Below are 17,112 nucleotides of genomic sequence, written 5' to 3' on the forward strand. Positions count from 1 at the left end.
TCTGTCACATGGTGCTGTGTTTATTTCAAGGTTTAGATGGTTTCTGGTGGAGGTGTTAAAACCATACAGCATCCATTTCTTCTGCTGCAGAATTGGTCCTCAGCCAAGACACTGAAGTTGTTTTGCCTCTTCATATTCTGACAAGCTCACTCAGGTGAGCACGAAGCAATAGCCTAAGCAGCTGCTTTTGGATGACTGTTCTTCAACCAAGGGATGAAGGGCTGAGTGAATTCCTCTTCCTTTCCCTCTCCACGCTGGCTACCCTGTGTTTTGCCTTCCCTCTTTCTCCTGCACTCTTACAATTCCCCCAGAGGCAAGGGTGCGCGTGACTGGATATGTTAAAAGTCACCTGATAGGATGCTGCCCAACTCCCTTCTCTCTGCATAGCATAAGCTCTCCTCCCCTGGTGACAGTGGTAGCAATTTTGCAAGGCTCTGCTCAGCAGACTGCAGTTTCCTGCAAATGCAAAACTGAAATCCATCTTCGTGTGGACTCCTTATTGTCCAGGGGGCTTGTGTGTCTTCTTACCTTCTGTTTCTTTCCCCAGATCTCTCTTTTCAAAAAGAAGGTCTACTCTGCTGCTAGCAATGCATTCTGAGAGGTGGTTACGTTGCCGTTACCCTGCTTTCTGTGTGTTGGCATTCATGTTCACATCCTTGATTAAAGGTAGGATCTCTTTGATACTAGTCTCTAAAATATTTGCTAGTCACTGTCTCTACTTCTTTTCTCCTGGAATGAATGCAATCTAAAGCTTTTACCGGCTATTTCTAACTTGAAGTCTGTAACAATATTTTAAAAGAACTAAAGCAATACTGGTTTTCACACATAAACCACTTAATTTTGGTTAGATAACTAATTGAGGAACTGTTTCTAGCAAAAAATGAAAATTACATAGGAATTATAGTAGTTTCATTTGATGCTTAAGTTTGCAGTTGCTTAAATAATGCAGGCTAAAGATGTGCGTGTTTGGTTCTCACACCTTCAGAGTTCAGAAAGTGATATATTTATTTCACCGTTGTTTGCAATCTGTGGTTGAACGACCTGAAGTGATATCCACGCACAAGTCTCAGAGAGGTTCTGCAGGATTTTTCCTTTTAAGACATTACATCTTTTTTTTTTTTCTTTTTTTTTTTTTTTTTGAAAGTCTCACTTCTGCTGATGACAGAGACAGGTATGAATCACAGAGCCTGTGCTAGCACGGCAGAAGGCATTGTCTTAAAGCAGCACCAGTGGGACAAGAATCTGTAACTGAAGTACAAAACTGAAAGTCTGAAATACTTGCCTGTCTCTGTTATTTTGTTTTTAAGGCACGTGTCTCTTAAAAAGCCAGGAGGAAAATATCAAATGAAAAATTATTTTAGACTTACTGGCTTTAGTCATGAGACTTTGACAAGAAATTCATGTTCCCATGGTAGGGTAATTCTAGTCACGGTGTGATAGATGATGATGGAGAAACTTGAAAAGGAAATTGAAATTTCCTTGTTGAATAGCACACTATATGATACACAGACATCCAGACTTTACAGACGCTCATGTATCTTCTCTGAATTATGCTAAAAGATAAAACAAAAAAATCAAGTTATGGAAATAACTTGATTCTTCTTTCCATATACGTAAGTCACCAATAACCAACATTTCAGCTTTTGTGATAATCCCCAGAATCTGAGCATGGTTTGAGCGTACCTTAGAGGCAGAAAAACCTGGGGAAGGACAGCCTAAGCATGAAAACAGTGCAGTATGCTGAGACTAAGCACCTCCCTGGAAGACATCTGTACAACCACAGGCCTTTGTGTTCACTGAAGAAAATGTAAATGTCCCATGCTGTGCCAGAGTCCACACTGCCTGACACAAACCCCTTCTATGTTTCAAATTTGCAGTCATAAAGTCTTATCATGACTTCTTTACTGATATGTTCTAGCACAATCTGGGACACCAAAACTTATGACCATTTATCTGAAAAACAAATTTTTCCTCAGTTGTATCAGTAATATTGTTGGCATCATCACATAACTTCGATAACGTAGCTCTGCTCAATATGAAGAGCAAGCAGTGAGGCAGCTTAGTGCCTTTCTTATACCTAATTCCTGCTAAGCCACCCAGTATGTCCTGCGTTGACTGGGGGTTACAGCTATGATCTGCTTGTTCCCAAAGAACAGGTCTGTATTACAAAGATGCATGCTATTCTAGAAAAATTTTAATAATTCCACTTTTTTCTCATAGAACTTAATAAATGAACCTTTTTCAGAGCAAAAATTGTGCTATTTGAAGAGCTGAAATAACGAATATAGGGATAAAATGTAGTCATATTTTTTAAGACTAGGAGGCATCATTATAACAACCTAATCAGGGTCTCTGACATAGATTTAGACGCAGTAGTTGCAACCTCAAGTTTTGAATTTCTGAGTAAGTAGCTATGCTTTTCATAAACTCTCAATTTTGCCCTAAAAACCTTTCAAAGATGAAACCCAAAACATTTTTACTTTTTCTGCTTCATACCACTTTATTCTACCTTGATCTGATAGCCGGGGGGTTGGGCCAAAGAGAGGCCCATAGGCTAGATCTAGCATAGGAGACACTTTGAGAAGGAGCAGTGGGCAGTATCCTGTGGAAGAATGCTTTCAACCGTGTGTCTTGATACATGGTCACAAGCACAGCATCCAGAAATATAGCATGAACCAATATGTTACCTACCGCCTTCTTTCCCTCTTCCTTACCTCTGACATAGTTGTTCTTTATTTCTATCTTACACAGATACCACAGCCTGTGAATCAGAGGAACGGTTGTTTCACAAACTCTTCTCCCAGTACAACCAGTTCATCAGACCAGTGGAAAATGTGTCTGATCCTGTCACTGTGTATTTTGAAGTCGCCATTACCCAGCTCACAAATGTGGTAAGGCTGCTTACAGAATACTGCTTTGTTTTGGGGGTGGTTGCAAACACACAAAGTTACTAAAGCAGCAGATGTAATCATGATGCACACTTGTATACATGCTGAGACCTTTGCTGTTCTTTCTGTCAGTGGAGTTATTCCAGTTGCTCAAATGAGCAGTTCAAACTGCACAACCTGGTTTGCTTGTTCTGTAGCATCAAATTCCTCCACCCTGGGCAGCAGCCTCTGGCACTTGAAGCAGCAGTACTCAAAGATCAAGTCCACTCTCCACAGGGCTAGCCCATGCCACAGACACTTGGTTGTGTCTGCATTGAGTAGCATGTGGGCTAGCTCTTTAGTGGAGTCCATGTTGTTTCTCAGTGGTCCTGAGAGATATAATCTTCTTCTTTTGCAAGTTTTTTCAGTCTGTTTCAGAATAGAATGATTTGTGCTGGAAAGGACCTTGAAGATCACCCAGCTCCATCCCCCCTGGAACAGACAGGGACACCTTCTGCTGGACCAAGTTGTCCAAGCCCCATTCAGCCTGGCCTTGAACACTGTCAGGGATGAGACACCCACCTCCTCTCTGGGGAACCCACTGTGTAGCCTGCAGAGTGCTGTTACAAAGTGCAGGGATGACAGTTGTGTGTTCTGGGGTGCACTATATACATAGGTGAGTGTGTCTAAGATGGCAGACCTGCTAGGCAGGGCAGAGGGACTGTAGAAGAAACAAAACCTGACCTTAACCCTTGCTAAAGTCTGCTCTGTGAAGCAAATTATCCACAGAACAGGTGCTGCGTTTTGATTAAAAGGTACCTAGTTGAGTTCATAATGAAGTGACAGGCAAACTGTGAGGAGCAACATTCAACAGCAGCCAGGGAGCTAAGGATAAATGAAGGCATTGTAAACCAAGGTAAAAGTAAGTCAGAAAAAATCTGGTATCAGTTAATGTGAAGTTCTAGTTTCCTTTTTTATCAAACAAGTTGGCCATCTCTGGATACTGTAACTGATTCATGGATTGAAGACGTACATTCCTGTGTTTCTTTCTAGGATGAAGTCAATCAGATCATGGAAACAAATCTGTGGCTAAGACATGTAAGTGACTCTGCATTGCATTTTTCATGCATTTTGCATTGATGTGATCGCCCATGTTCATCATCATCATCATCATCATCATCATGGCTTGACTTCGCGAACGAAGATTTGGGAAGGGCTTTTACCCACGCTTACTACAGGCGCGCTGATGACTAAGAAGGCCAATGTGGGATAGGCAAATCCGGCTACAAAAAGCACAGCAGAAGGTCTCCTTGGGTGGAACAGGTGGGGCGCGATTCTTTCTGCGTTGTCTTTTCTCCTCGAGACTAGTTCTTCGTGAGCTCTCAAAGGAGTCAGCGGCATTATGTATGGTGTGCTTCCAAGTCTCCCGATTGGAGGCCAAGGTGGACCACTGATGGTAGTCAATATGGCCAAGGCTAAGGTATTATTTCAGGGAGTCCTTATATCTCTTCTTTGGAGCACCTCTCTTGCGGCTACCGGTGGCAAGTTCACCATAAAACATGACCTTGGGGAGGCGGTGATCCTTCATTCTAGAGATGTGCCCTGCCCAGCGCAGCTGCAGTTTCAGCAATATGGCCTCGATACTGGTGACCCCTGCCTGTTCGAGGACAGTGACATTAGACACATAGTCAGTCCAATGGATGTTTAGAATTGTATGGAGGCAGCGCTGATGAAAGCGTTCCAGGAGTCGCAGGTGATGACGGTAGATGACCCATGATTCAGATCCATATAAAAGAGTAGGCAATACAATGGCTCTGTAGACACTGACCTTTGTACTTTTCTTCAGGTGTTTATTACACCAGACTCTTTTATGGAGTTTTCCGAAGGCTCTATATGCCTTTGCTATTCTGTTGTCTATCTCTTTGTCGATCGTGGCATCCGAGGAAATGATTCTTCCCAGATAGCTGAACTGCTGAACTGTCTTAAGGTCTGACTCGCCGATGGTAATATGGGGATGGCGATGATCTTCTTGTGGTGCAGGTTGGTAGAGGACTACTGTCTTATTCAAGATGACTTCCAGCCCAAAAACCTCAGCCGCCTCCGCAAAGCAAGATGTTAAACGCTGCAGAGCTGCTTCTGTGTGGGCAACAAGGGCGGCATCATCAGCAAAGAGCAGTTCACGGACAAGATGGTTTAGGGTTGATGTGATCACCCATGTTACCTTACCTTGAAAGCTACATATACAGAGTGCTTGTTTTCATAACAAGGATTTTAAAGCTATGAATAAGGAGAAGCACTATTAACCAAAGCCATATTTGACAAAATAATTTATTTATTCTTATTTCCAAAAAATTTACATCTCCCATCTTTCCTCTGTGATATATTCTCCCCCTGTTTCATGATCATTGGTTTATCTGGTAGATCTAGCTGGATGTACCTATTAAAGAGTGATTAAATATGCAGCTGTGCAGCACGAGGTCATCTTCATATTGACGTTTTCATCCAAAACATTTACTGGCAAAAGGAACATGCATCCATTTTTCCTGAGATATTTAGCATTTACACATAGACAGAGATCCTTAGAGGACCATAAAAGCTGAGCAAACCAAGCCAACTTCCACAAAAAAAAAATGTTTCTTTCAGGCACTGGTTGTGGTCCACACAAAGTTTTCTGTACAAGATACTGTACTTATGATCAGGATCTTCACAGTAGTCTGCGAAAAGCATGGAGCATGGCCCTGTGGTAGGGCACTGGACAGCAAGACAGGAGAGCTGTTGGGCATCCTTCACTGCCCCTGACTTGGTACTTCACTACCCTTGTGGAATCAATAATGTTTCCTGAAAGCAATTGCCTGTCGGTGTGCATACATACCTCCTTCCTCATTAGAACGCTCGTCTCCTTTCATGCTGGCCTCCTCTGTGCTGCAGGGTGCACTCTAAAGACAGCAACAGCAAGGCCTGTATGTATTTCCTCTCTGCAGTGCGGAGGTAACCTTGCAGAGGTAAGCATCTATACTGATGTAGCAAGACAGAGAAGAAATCTCAGCATGGCAGCAATGGAAATCATTCCTATCCCCTCACAGAGAAGGGACTACCAAATCAACAGAGTAATATTCACAAAAGTCCAGTGTTTCTCCCAGCCTTGTTGTCTTTCAGACCATTGTCCCCCTCCACATGTGCTGCACTTTCAGCCTTTATCGTAGCCTGTCATTTTACAGGAAGATCTGAGAACCAGATATTTGCTGATAATACAAGAGGTTTAAATTCTTTTTTGTTCTTCTTTCAGATTTGGAATGACTATAAGTTGCGATGGGATCCCAGAGAATATGATGGTATTGAATTTGTTCGGGTACCAGCAGATAAGATTTGGAAACCAGATATTGTCTTGTATAATAAGTATGATGAACACTTTTCCATTTTACCCTCTTGCAGTGTCCATGAAAGACATTCTGTTTTCATGGTTTCTTTTATTTGCCTCATTTGCTTTTCTAGTGCTGTGGGAGATTTTCAAGTTGAAGTCAAGACCAAAGCCCTCCTTCGCTATGATGGAATGATCACCTGGACACCACCAGCTATTTTTAAAAGCTCCTGTCCTATGGATATTACCTTTTTCCCATTTGACCATCAGAACTGTTCCCTGAAATTTGGCTCATGGACCTATGACAAAGCCAAAATTGATCTTCTGATCATCGGATCCAAAGTAGATATGAATGACTTTTGGGAAAATAGTGAATGGGAAATTGTTGATGCTTCTGGCTACAAACATGACATCAAATATAACTGCTGTGAAGAGATCTATACAGACATAACATACTCCTTTTATATTCGAAGGTTGCCCATGTTTTATACGATAAATCTGATCATTCCCTGCCTCTTCATCTCATTCTTGACTGTGTTAGTTTTTTACCTGCCATCTGACTGTGGCGAGAAAGTGACTCTCTGCATCTCTGTGCTCCTTTCTCTGACTGTATTTTTACTGGTGATCACAGAAACAATCCCATCCACCTCTTTAGTAATTCCCCTTGTAGGAGAATATTTACTATTTACTATGATATTTGTGACTCTGTCAATTGTCATCACGGTGTTTGTCCTGAACATACATTACAGGACTCAAACTACACACACAATGCCCAAATGGGTAAAAACAGTCTTTCTTAACCTGCTCCCCAAAGTCCTGTTGATGCAGAGACCACTAGAACAGCAGAAAAAATACCTGTCCAGAAAAAACAAGAAAGGATCAGCCCATACACCAGGCAAGTCAAAGCACAGCAAACACAAAGATGCCAAATTACACAAGGAGCAGCGATGCAGTCACTGTGATAATGCAGCTGAACTCACTACCACCAAAAGAAGACAGCTGAGCCATCCATCACTGAAATGGATGGCAGAGCACATGGAGTACTCCCCAGAAGTGAAGGATGTCATTAGCAGTGTTCAGTTCATCGCGGAGAACATGAGATCTCAAAATGAAACCAAAGAGGTAAGGGAGGGAACCACGTAGCTGGGCATGGGGACACACTTACAGCGGTGAAAATATGACCTAGGAGGGCAGCCCAGAGGAACTGGAATTGTCGGGTATTGAGAAGAAAATGCTTTGACCTGTGAATGGGTCAAAGTTTCCTACAGAAAGGGAGAAAATAAATCTTCCACTTGGGAGGGGAAAAAACAGTGATCTCATCTGGTCTTCCTCTATCCCCAGTGGATAACTTAGGCAAGACAGTTTTAGATTAGACATAAGGCTCACCCTTTGAAGTAAAAGCAGAGGAATAGCAGCCTTTTGCGCCATGAGGAATCAGCAGTGATTCAGGCAGAGTTGATCTTGCCACAGGGCAGGGGATAAACTAGACAGGATGTTTCAAGATCTCTTCCAACCCTGCTTCTGTAGATCTTTAGAAGCAACACTCTTCCACTGCTCACGAACTGCTCAGTCCTGGTAAGAAGGGACATCTCAATACAAGGCATGCTTTTTGCCAAGCAGGGTGTTTTTCTGTGTTGGTAATGGAGCAAACAGATTTTGTGAACTGCATTTTAAAGAACAGGGCTTGTCTAGCAGTGCAGTGGTTGATCTGGAGAACTATTCTCAAACAGTGATAAGTCTCATAAAAGTATTCCTTTCGGTGCTGTTGTCTGTACTTTGTTTCAGTCTGGTGTGTTGTGGTATTTTTAGTGATTTAACTAATTGTGGCTTCAGCAGTATTGTATTTTCTGCCATGAGAAACATATGCTGAAATGAAACTTGAGTTTTGGGAGAAGACAGATTAAAAAAAGGGATTTAAAAATGAAACTTGATGTTTGAAGTAATAGATTTGCTTGGGTGAGGTTACAAACCTTTCATCCTAACTGGGATTACTGTCACAGAAGATGATGCACATTGGAATTTAGAGAATTCCAGGGCCACATCCTCAGGTGTAAACGCAAGCAACAAAATAAACCTCCAAAAAAGAGTATCTGACATCCCACACACCCAGGCCATAAAAGGAATAGGAATTATCTGAAACTTCAATATGTTTGTAAAAAGTGTTTAGAATCTCATGAAACATTTATCGTTATTTGTAATAAAATGTTTGCTTTTGGTTTTGAAGTTTTTTAGATGCTCTATGATGACAAAAACCATTTCAGAATTAAACACTGCTGTATTTGTATTGAAAACGCAAATACTTTGTGAGGGAAATGTTGAAAGGTATTCTCTCTATCAGAATATTTAGTTGAAATCAACAGTAATGCATAAAACTTCTGTGCAACAAAAAAATTACTTTTTTTTGGTGTGTCCTGAAGAGAAATTTTTTCTGTAAAAAAAGTCCATACCTTTCTGAAGAAAATATACTGCTAAGGCATGGTGACTGAATCCATAGGAGAAGTCAGGCCAAGGCAAAAGACAGTAATCTGTCAGCACAGAGGAGGTCCTTAATGTTTTGCTCTCACTGTCACACCAGCTGCATAAAACACATCCATGTACCATATTCAGCTGATTTCTCCCGTGCGCTCCAAAGAAGAAACTTTGCATGAAGCAGTCCTAATAACATGCCACCTTGATTACACAGCTCATGATGTCTTCCACTGACACTTCTGCTGATTTGCATTTTGCAAATCTCTCCTGCCACGTGCAATTGTATTCTTAAGTCCCATGTGTGCATCAGCAGCTCTGTATCTTACCTTTCAAAATGCACTGATGACAGGAAGTGGGATTTTTCATTCAAAATCCTCTCTCTGGGGAAAAAAGAGGTGTGTTCCCAGGAGGGCACCAAGGAAATGATTCTGCAGGCTTCTTCTGCTTTGGCCAGACATGCAAATCCATATGGGCGGCATCACGCACTAGTCTTGTATAAATAAAAGCCCTTCAAAAACTGTGGCAACATTTACAGCATCTGGAGTTCTTGCTGCATTTTCTTTCACAAGAAGTACAGCAGCAGCCTCTTGGAGAAAAGCATCAGGAAACGGGGAAAACAAGTGCAATATCCCCCAGCAGAGAGCTCTTAATGAGTCACTAGTTTTATATGTGTGAATGTTCTGATACAGTGGTCCTTGTATGTAAGTACAGTTTAAAGGATAGCAGCTCCATTGAATGTGGTTCTAAGGTGTGTCTCAGACATACAAGATCCACTCTGGCCTGCTTAGCACACTACACTGTGGTTTGCTCAGTCAGGACCCTTGCTTTGCTATAGTCCATGTCACCCACTCTCCAGTTTCCTGAAGTCAGTGGGGCTTGGTTGCAGTGACAGTGTGCCAAATCAGGCCAGAACAGCAAACTCTTGTGTGTGCTGCCAGGATAGATTCTTTGACAAAGTCTAGTAATGAGCAGCTATGGTGCCTGCTGTTAAACTACCTCACTCTGCACCCACCAAATGATCAGGTCCTATTAGTTAATGTCAGCATCACAGCCATAGCTTGTCAACAGGTTTGAATATTTAGAAAAATTCAGCACACTAGGACTGTGCTGGATGTTCTCAGCCAGAAGTGGTAAATGCTATTAGAAAATCAGCCCCCACTAAAGACATTTAAAACTGCAGCAACTAAAAGCACAACAAGCAACATTCTTGACTGCATATATGTTCTTCCTCACATTCAAAAGCAAAAGGGACATTTCTATTCTATAATGTCATAGAATCATAGAATAGTCTGGGTTGGAAAGGACCTTAAGGTCATCCAGTTCCAACCCCTCTGCCATGGGCAGGGACACTTCACACTAAACCGTGTCTCCCAATACTCTGTCCAACCTGGCCTTGAACACTGGCCAGGGATGGAGCATTTACCACTTCCCTGGGCAAAACTTGCAACTACATGTTACATTACACGTAGTTTATCCTTTTCATTTTTTTCCTCTTGCAGGTGGAAGATGATTGGAAATACGTAGCTATGGTAATAGACAGAGTATTCCTCTGGGTTTTTATAATCCTCTGTGTGTTTGGGACTGCAGGGCTCTTCATCCAGCCACTAATAGCAGATCTGTAACTCGATTCACTGCTTTTTATCCACTTCTTTTCTTGGTTCATTTTCAGTTCAGAACTGTTCCCTGTGTATCTGTCCTCTTCCATAACCCCTTTCCTCATCACTGCTTCAGCATCCAGGCACAGAGGAAAGGAAAAAGAGAGGGAAGGGCCACTGGGAAAGCAAACATCCTAAAACAGAGTAAGAAGAGGACTGAAAATGGAAGATGGGCATGGGGTCTTTCCCTCAGTGAGATCAGCAATAACAATCACACTGATGATCAGAGGAGCAGAATGAAGTTATTGAGCTTTTCCCTTGGTTTCAGAATAGGGGGCTACTAGGTCAGCTCTGGTGCTTCTGAGTGCATTACCCAAAGACAACTCTACCTGGCTTAATTTTTCTCTCCTGATTATAACTCTCTCTCAGCTTTGAGTTAATTTACATTTTTTCTCTATTTCTCTCCCTGTACAACAGCTAGTTTTTTGGCATGGTTCTTAGATGAGCTACCACAGTCCTGACCGTACCAATGCTCTTTCTCCTGTCCTTGTTTGAAGTCAGCCAATAAAAGCACAAAAAACCCTAATCCCCCGACACTGTAACATTTTCAATACAATCTAAAATAAGGGCTCCCCATCTTCCACAATGTCTGTGCACAAATGAAAGTCCCAGATCAAAAAAGCATGCGTTTACATTTATGTTTGCAGTCAGACAGGTCTTACGCACTTAATCACAGCTGAAGGCAAACTGACTTAGTATTAGAATGTGGTTACTCTATAAGGCAACCACATTTGAAAACTACATGTTACTGTGACATTTGAAATCCTGCTACTTTGCATGCCACCAAAGTGCCCCTTTACTTCATGATACCAAGAGTTTCATGAGCTTCAGCAAGTTTTCCAAGCCACATGTCTCTCATCAGGTTAGCAGTGATCCCAGTCTATAGGTTCTGCTGTAAAAACCTTTGCATGCTCTAGCTCAGGTATAAGGCCAGCAGGGAAGGTTTTGTCTCTAGGTCACTACTCATCACAGACAGTACTGGCTTTAGCGCATCGGATTGATTTGACCAACTTGGACTACACACACCGCAGCAGGAGAAGGCTGGCTATCCTCAACACTACGCAAAGCTGCGCATGTTGGGCTGAACAGCTCGGCAACAATTTTCCATTTGCTGGCTCCTTATGAGTCAGTGCTGTGTGTGCAAGCCTGTAACTGCAGGGACATTTACTTTGGGGCTGAGGTTGCTGCTGTATAACCAGGTTAGGTTCCCAGTCCTACTGCGTTTAATCCTGAAATATTGTAGATGCGCATTTTGTGTGTTTCTATTCTGTATGGACAGTTTATCCTCATATCCCATGTCAGTTTAAGATGTCATTGAGTTTGTGCTGAAGAATTCTTCTCTAAAAGACACCACTTCAATTAAATCCAATGGCTGCAAGAGTAAAAAAGGTTGCTTGGTTATAGGAGGCTCTAAATTCAACTGTTTGGTGTCTGTGCAGTGTTTTCAATGTCTGCCATGTATCAGTCTCTGCTTTGAACATCACCAGTCCTTGGAAAGCATAATTCTCTGTTCCTGAAGTCCCTGGCTGGCCTTTTACTTTTTTTTGATGCTCCATAATAAAGAGAATAAAACTGACTAAGTGTACATGTTAGAGATAAAGATGAAATGAAAATAATATAAGTGTCTTAATCCAGTAGTTGAAATATGTAAAGTCATGATTTTCCAGAAGAAAACCGTATTTTCTGTAAACCCCCTTAATGGTGCATAATAATCTAGCGACTGACAGACAGATATATGAACAAGCATGGTTTGCTTCATCAGCCTGTCAATTAAATATCAATCCTGGGATATACTTTCTTGCAGAATTTGTATTTTTTTAAAAACTGCCTGTTTTATGATGTGTTTAGAGATGCTACTAAATGATATTTGTTATGCTGGTTCTTTAATCGGAAAGGAGGGGAGAGGAACGAAAAGGAATTTAAAGGGGAGAGCTGCATTCTAAGCCTGAAAGCTTCAATTTACAGGAAATTCGCTGTTGCAGTCTATGATCATCTGAGCAAAGAAAATTCTGTAGCTGAAGGTGTACCGCATTGGTGTCTTAGGCATGACAGCTACTACCCCACAGCCACTAAGATGACTTCTGCAAAATCCCTTAATTTTTGTCAAAGCATTCACAACTGCACAGCTCCTTGCCTCCAGTTAGGGGGCCTCAATGCCTCAGTACCAGCTCCCTGTCTTTGCCATTTACAGTACTACACATCACCCTGGCTTGCCTCTGGACCTCACAGGGTTTGGCTCATCAGCATAAGAAAGTAAGATTTACAAAGTCATGTTCTTTCTGAGTGCACTATTTCGCAGAATCACAAAATCACAGAATCCCAAGGGTTGGAAGGGACCTCAAGAGATCATCTAGTCCAACCCCCCTGCAAGAGCAGGGTAACCTAGAGTACATCACACAGGAACTTGTCCAGGCGGGCCTTGAATATCTCCAATGTGGGAGACTCCACAACCCCCCTGGGCAACCTGTTCCAGTGCTCTGTCACTCTCACAGTAAAGAAGTTTTTCCTGATGTTCACATGGAACCTCCTATGCTCCAGTTTACACCCATTGCCCCTTGTCCTATCACTGGACATCACTGAAAAAAACCTAGCTCCATCATCCTGACACTCACCCTTTACATATTTGTAAACATTGATGAGGTCACCCCTCAGTCTCCTCTTCTCCAAGCTAAAGAGACCCAGCTCCCTCAGCCTCTCCTCATAAGGGAGATGTTCCACTCCCTTAATCATCTTTGTGGCTCTGCGCTGGACTCTTTCAAGCAGTTCCCTGTCCTTCTTGAACTGAGGGGCCCAGAACTGGATGCAATATTCCAGATGCGGCCTCACCAAGGCAGAATAGAGGGGTAAGAGAACCTCTCTTGACCTACTAACCACACCCTTTCTAATGCACCCTAGGATGCCATTTGCCTTCTTGGCCACAAAGGCACATTGCTGGCTCATGGTCATCCTCCTGTCCACCAGGACCCCCAGGTCCCTTTCCCCTTCACTACTTTCCAGCAGGTCAGTCCCCAACCTGTACTGGTACATGGGGTTGTTCTTCCCCAGATGCAAGACTCTACACTTGCCCTTGTTGAATTTCATCAAGTTTCTCCCCTCCCAGCTCTCCAGCCTGTCCAGGTCTCGCTGAATGGCAGCACAGCCTTCTGGTGTGTCAGCCACTCCTCCCAGTTTAGTGTCATCAGCAAACTTGCTGAGGGTACACTCAGTTCCCTCATCCAGGTCGTTGATGAAAATATTAAACAGCACTGGTCCCAGCACTGACCCCTGAGGTACTCCACTAGTCACAGACCTCCAGCTAGATTCTGCCCCATTGACTACAACTCTCTGCCTTCTTGCCTTCAACCAGCTCTTGATCCACCTCACTACCTGATCATCGAGCCCACACTTCCTTAGCTTATCTATGAGGATGCTGTGGGAGACAGTATCAAATGTCCTACTGAAACCAAGAAAAACCACATCTACCACTCTACCATCATCCATCCACCTAGTTACTTCCGCATAGAAGGCTATGAGGTTGGTCAAACATGACTTCCCCTTGGTAAAACCATGTTGGCTGCTCTTAATGACCCCCTCATCCTTGATATGTCTAGAGATGGTGTCAAGAATAAGTTGTTCCATCACCCTTCCAGGGATGGAGGTAAGGCTGACCGGTCTATAATTACCTGGGTCCTCCTTCTTGCCCTTCTTATAGACTGGCGTGACATTTGCCATCCTCCAATCCTCAGACACCTCTCCTGTTTCCCACGAATTACCAAAGATGATGGAGAGTGGCTGAGCAATGACCTCCGCCAGCTCCCTCAGCACCCGTGGGTGTATTCCATCCAGACCCATTGATTTATAGATGTCCAGACTGCTTAACTGATCCCTAACCCAATCCTCATCTACCAAAGCAAACTCTTCCTTTATCCCGACTCCTTCTGGGGCTATAGGAATCTGGGGCCTCTGGGGAGAGTCTGCAGGCGTAAAGACACAGGCAAAGAAGGCATTCAGCACCTCTGCCTTCTTTATATCCTCTGTCTCCAGGTCACCCACCTCATTCAGCAGTGGGCCTACATTGCCTCTTGTGTTAGTTTTATCCGCCATGTGTTTGAAGAAGCCCTTTCTATTGTCCTTAACCCGACTTGCAAGATTAAGTTCAAAGAGGCCATAGCTGTCCTAATTGCTTCCCTACATCTTCTAACAACTGCCCTATATTCCTCCCAAGTGGCCAGCCCCTCCTTCCATAATCCATAGATTCTCTTTTTCCACATGAGTTTGCCCAGCAATTTCTTGTTTAACCACGCTGGTCTCCTGGCTCCCTTACTTGATTTCCTACCCATTGGGACACTCTGATCCTGAGCTTGGAAGAAGTGGTCCTTAAATGCTGACCAGCTATCTTGAGCCCCTTTCCCACCTAATACCCTTTCCCATGAGACTTCTCTTAGCAGTTGATTGAACAGGCCAAAGTTGGCCCTTCGGAAATCCAGAATTGTGGCTTTGCTAGGTATTCTATTCCTCCCACACAGGATCCTAAACTCCATCATCTCATGGTCACTGCAGCCAAGGCTGCCACTGACCATCACCACTTCAACCAGACCCTCCTTGTTGGTGAGTACTAGATCCAGCAGCGCTCCTCTCCTAGTTGGTTTGTCCACCATTTGCATTAAGAAGTTACCATCAATGCACTGGAGGAACCTCCTAGACTGCGAGTGATTGGCTGTGTAAGTCTTCCAGCCCACCCAGTAACTTTTTGATCCTTCTTTTGCCATTTTCAGCTGTGTTTGGCACATTCCAGACTGGGATCCTTGCATTCTTCTGCCAGCTTTGTGAAAGCAGCTGGTTGATTAGAGAGAGTGGGGGTGAGTGACACAATAAGCATCTCACCTTGAGGAAAGCTGTAGTGGAGGCCCATCTCTGAGCAGACGTAAAACCCACACAAAAGTGACATCTTTGCTTGTCCCAGCCCTTTCTGGGGGATCTTCTAACTGAAATACTAAGAAAAGTTTCAACCAGAGCTGGTGCCATCCCAAGGAAGACCATTTTTACACTTTACCCTCACTAAAAGGCCCAAAGGAGTTTGTCATATTTGTCTCATTGTGAATGATGATACACATGGTCCTGCAGAGCGGTGTTAAGGTTGATGCAAACCAGTGCACAGAAATCAAAGCAGAACATGTTGAGGCAGTAGTAAGGCAGAGGGTTGCTCGAGGGGTTTAAGATTTGCAATTTGCAATGTTGTCATCCACAGGCAGATAGAGCACATGGGGCAGAGGGAAGGAGCAGAGGACTATCCGCCCCAGTGTCCTCCCTGGCTGTGTTTTTAGTGGTGGGCCAGGCTGTGGGACATGCTGAATCCATCTGCAGGCCAGTGGCACAGAGGTTCAGGGAAGCTCAGAAATAGTCAGCACAAGGAAATAATGAGTAGCAAGACTGCAAGAAGGCCAGACCCCAAAGGCCATACCTGGGCAGAGTTCATATATCTCCTACTCCATAGGGCGTGAGCACTGCTGACCTTTAGCACCTGAAGCAGAAAAAACAGCCTGGCATCAGACACAACCATGAGACACAGCCATGTGTTGCCTGTGATATAAGGAAAGCAAGTGCCTGGAAAACATAGGGTTAAAATACTTTTAACTTAACTTAGGTCTTAAGATAGAGAACAGTGTTTGTGTTGTAAGTCTGTGGTGTGATGACAGAATTCAGTAGCCTTACATGAGTGAATTATTTCTTACCATCCTTCTAATGAGTGAATTATTTCTTACCTTCCTTCTAATTATCAGTTAGTTTGGAGACAGTGACTCCCAAACATCTGCTAGCTTGGGATACTCCTTGTCTGCCCATCCTATTTTGCTTGCAATAAATTTTATACAAAGGTCACACTTTTCTAAATCTTTGCCAGCTATCAGAAACTTACAGATATGGCTGGTTTCAGCTAGTTTTGTGATTACTGGGGCATCCAACTGTGCCAAAGGTGAGAAGTACACCATGAGAAAGACTACTTACTTCATTTTGAAGACCCCTGCCCACATGAGGAAGACTGCTTACTTCATCTTTAAGACCCCTGCCCACATGAGGAAGACTACTTACTTCATCTTGAAATCCCCTGCCCACGACTGTCGGAGGGCAGTGAACAAGCACCAAAAGGGAGGAGACTTGTGAGTACCTAAACTAATTGCAATAGCCCCACCTCTCTCTTGGGAACCTAATGAATATGCATGTTTATGTGTAATAAATATCTGCTTGCTTAACCCCTTGGTGTGCAAGTTAGGAGGAGTGATCCCCCTTGCACCCAGCACCTTAATAAACATAACTGTTTTATAACTCTCTCTGAGTCTGATTCCGTGCTTCACCTGCAGGTGGGCAATCAAGGTGTTACAAGGTGAGGGCAGGACCAGCTAAGCACTCAAAGCACTTGCCCCAGAAAGGATTTTGTCAGCTGTCATGGCTAGCAGGCAGGCTCCTTGCAGGAGTGCTCAGAGTAAAGCCTGTCACTAATAATTCCAAGAGTCTGTAAATGCTGGAAGGAAGAGCTTCCTGTGTGTTTTCCTACAGATGTTTCACAGTACTGGCTAGGGGAACAAACTGACTTAATGCAAGAAGAAAGGCGCAGCTGGTGGTAAGGTCAGTGTGTAAGAGATTTATGGCAGTGTTGTATATTAAGACATCTATTGCCCGTATACACTAAATTAAATGGGCCTGTTCTAGGTTCCTGCAATATAATAACCAGATCTGAATGCTCCCTCCTCAAACTCACAGACAGAGCTAAAAAATTATGAGGGCTTTC

General features: G+C 43.3%; 1 protein-coding gene across 1 annotated transcript; it reads left to right on the forward strand.

The window, feature by feature from the left end:
- Positions 1–433: 433 nt before the first annotated feature.
- On the forward strand, positions 434–10,867 carry CHRNA6 (cholinergic receptor nicotinic alpha 6 subunit). The gene is made up of 6 exons (XM_061366082.1): positions 434–666; positions 2,752–2,891; positions 3,921–3,965; positions 6,154–6,263; positions 6,360–7,347; positions 10,194–10,867. Exons 1-6 carry the CDS (start codon positions 588–590, stop codon positions 10,314–10,316), a joined length of 1,485 nt encoding a protein of 494 aa, XP_061222066.1. The 5' UTR covers positions 434–587; the 3' UTR covers positions 10,317–10,867.
- The last annotated feature ends 6,245 nt before the right edge of the window (positions 10,868–17,112 follow it).

The sequence above is a fragment of the Neopsephotus bourkii genome, unplaced genomic scaffold, assembly GCF_033783945.1.
Source record: "Neopsephotus bourkii isolate Nb327-2 ecotype Australia unplaced genomic scaffold, CSIRO-AGI_Nbou_v1 NB_1298, whole genome shotgun sequence".
Classification (NCBI taxonomy): domain Eukaryota; kingdom Metazoa; phylum Chordata; class Aves; order Psittaciformes; family Psittacidae; genus Neopsephotus; species Neopsephotus bourkii.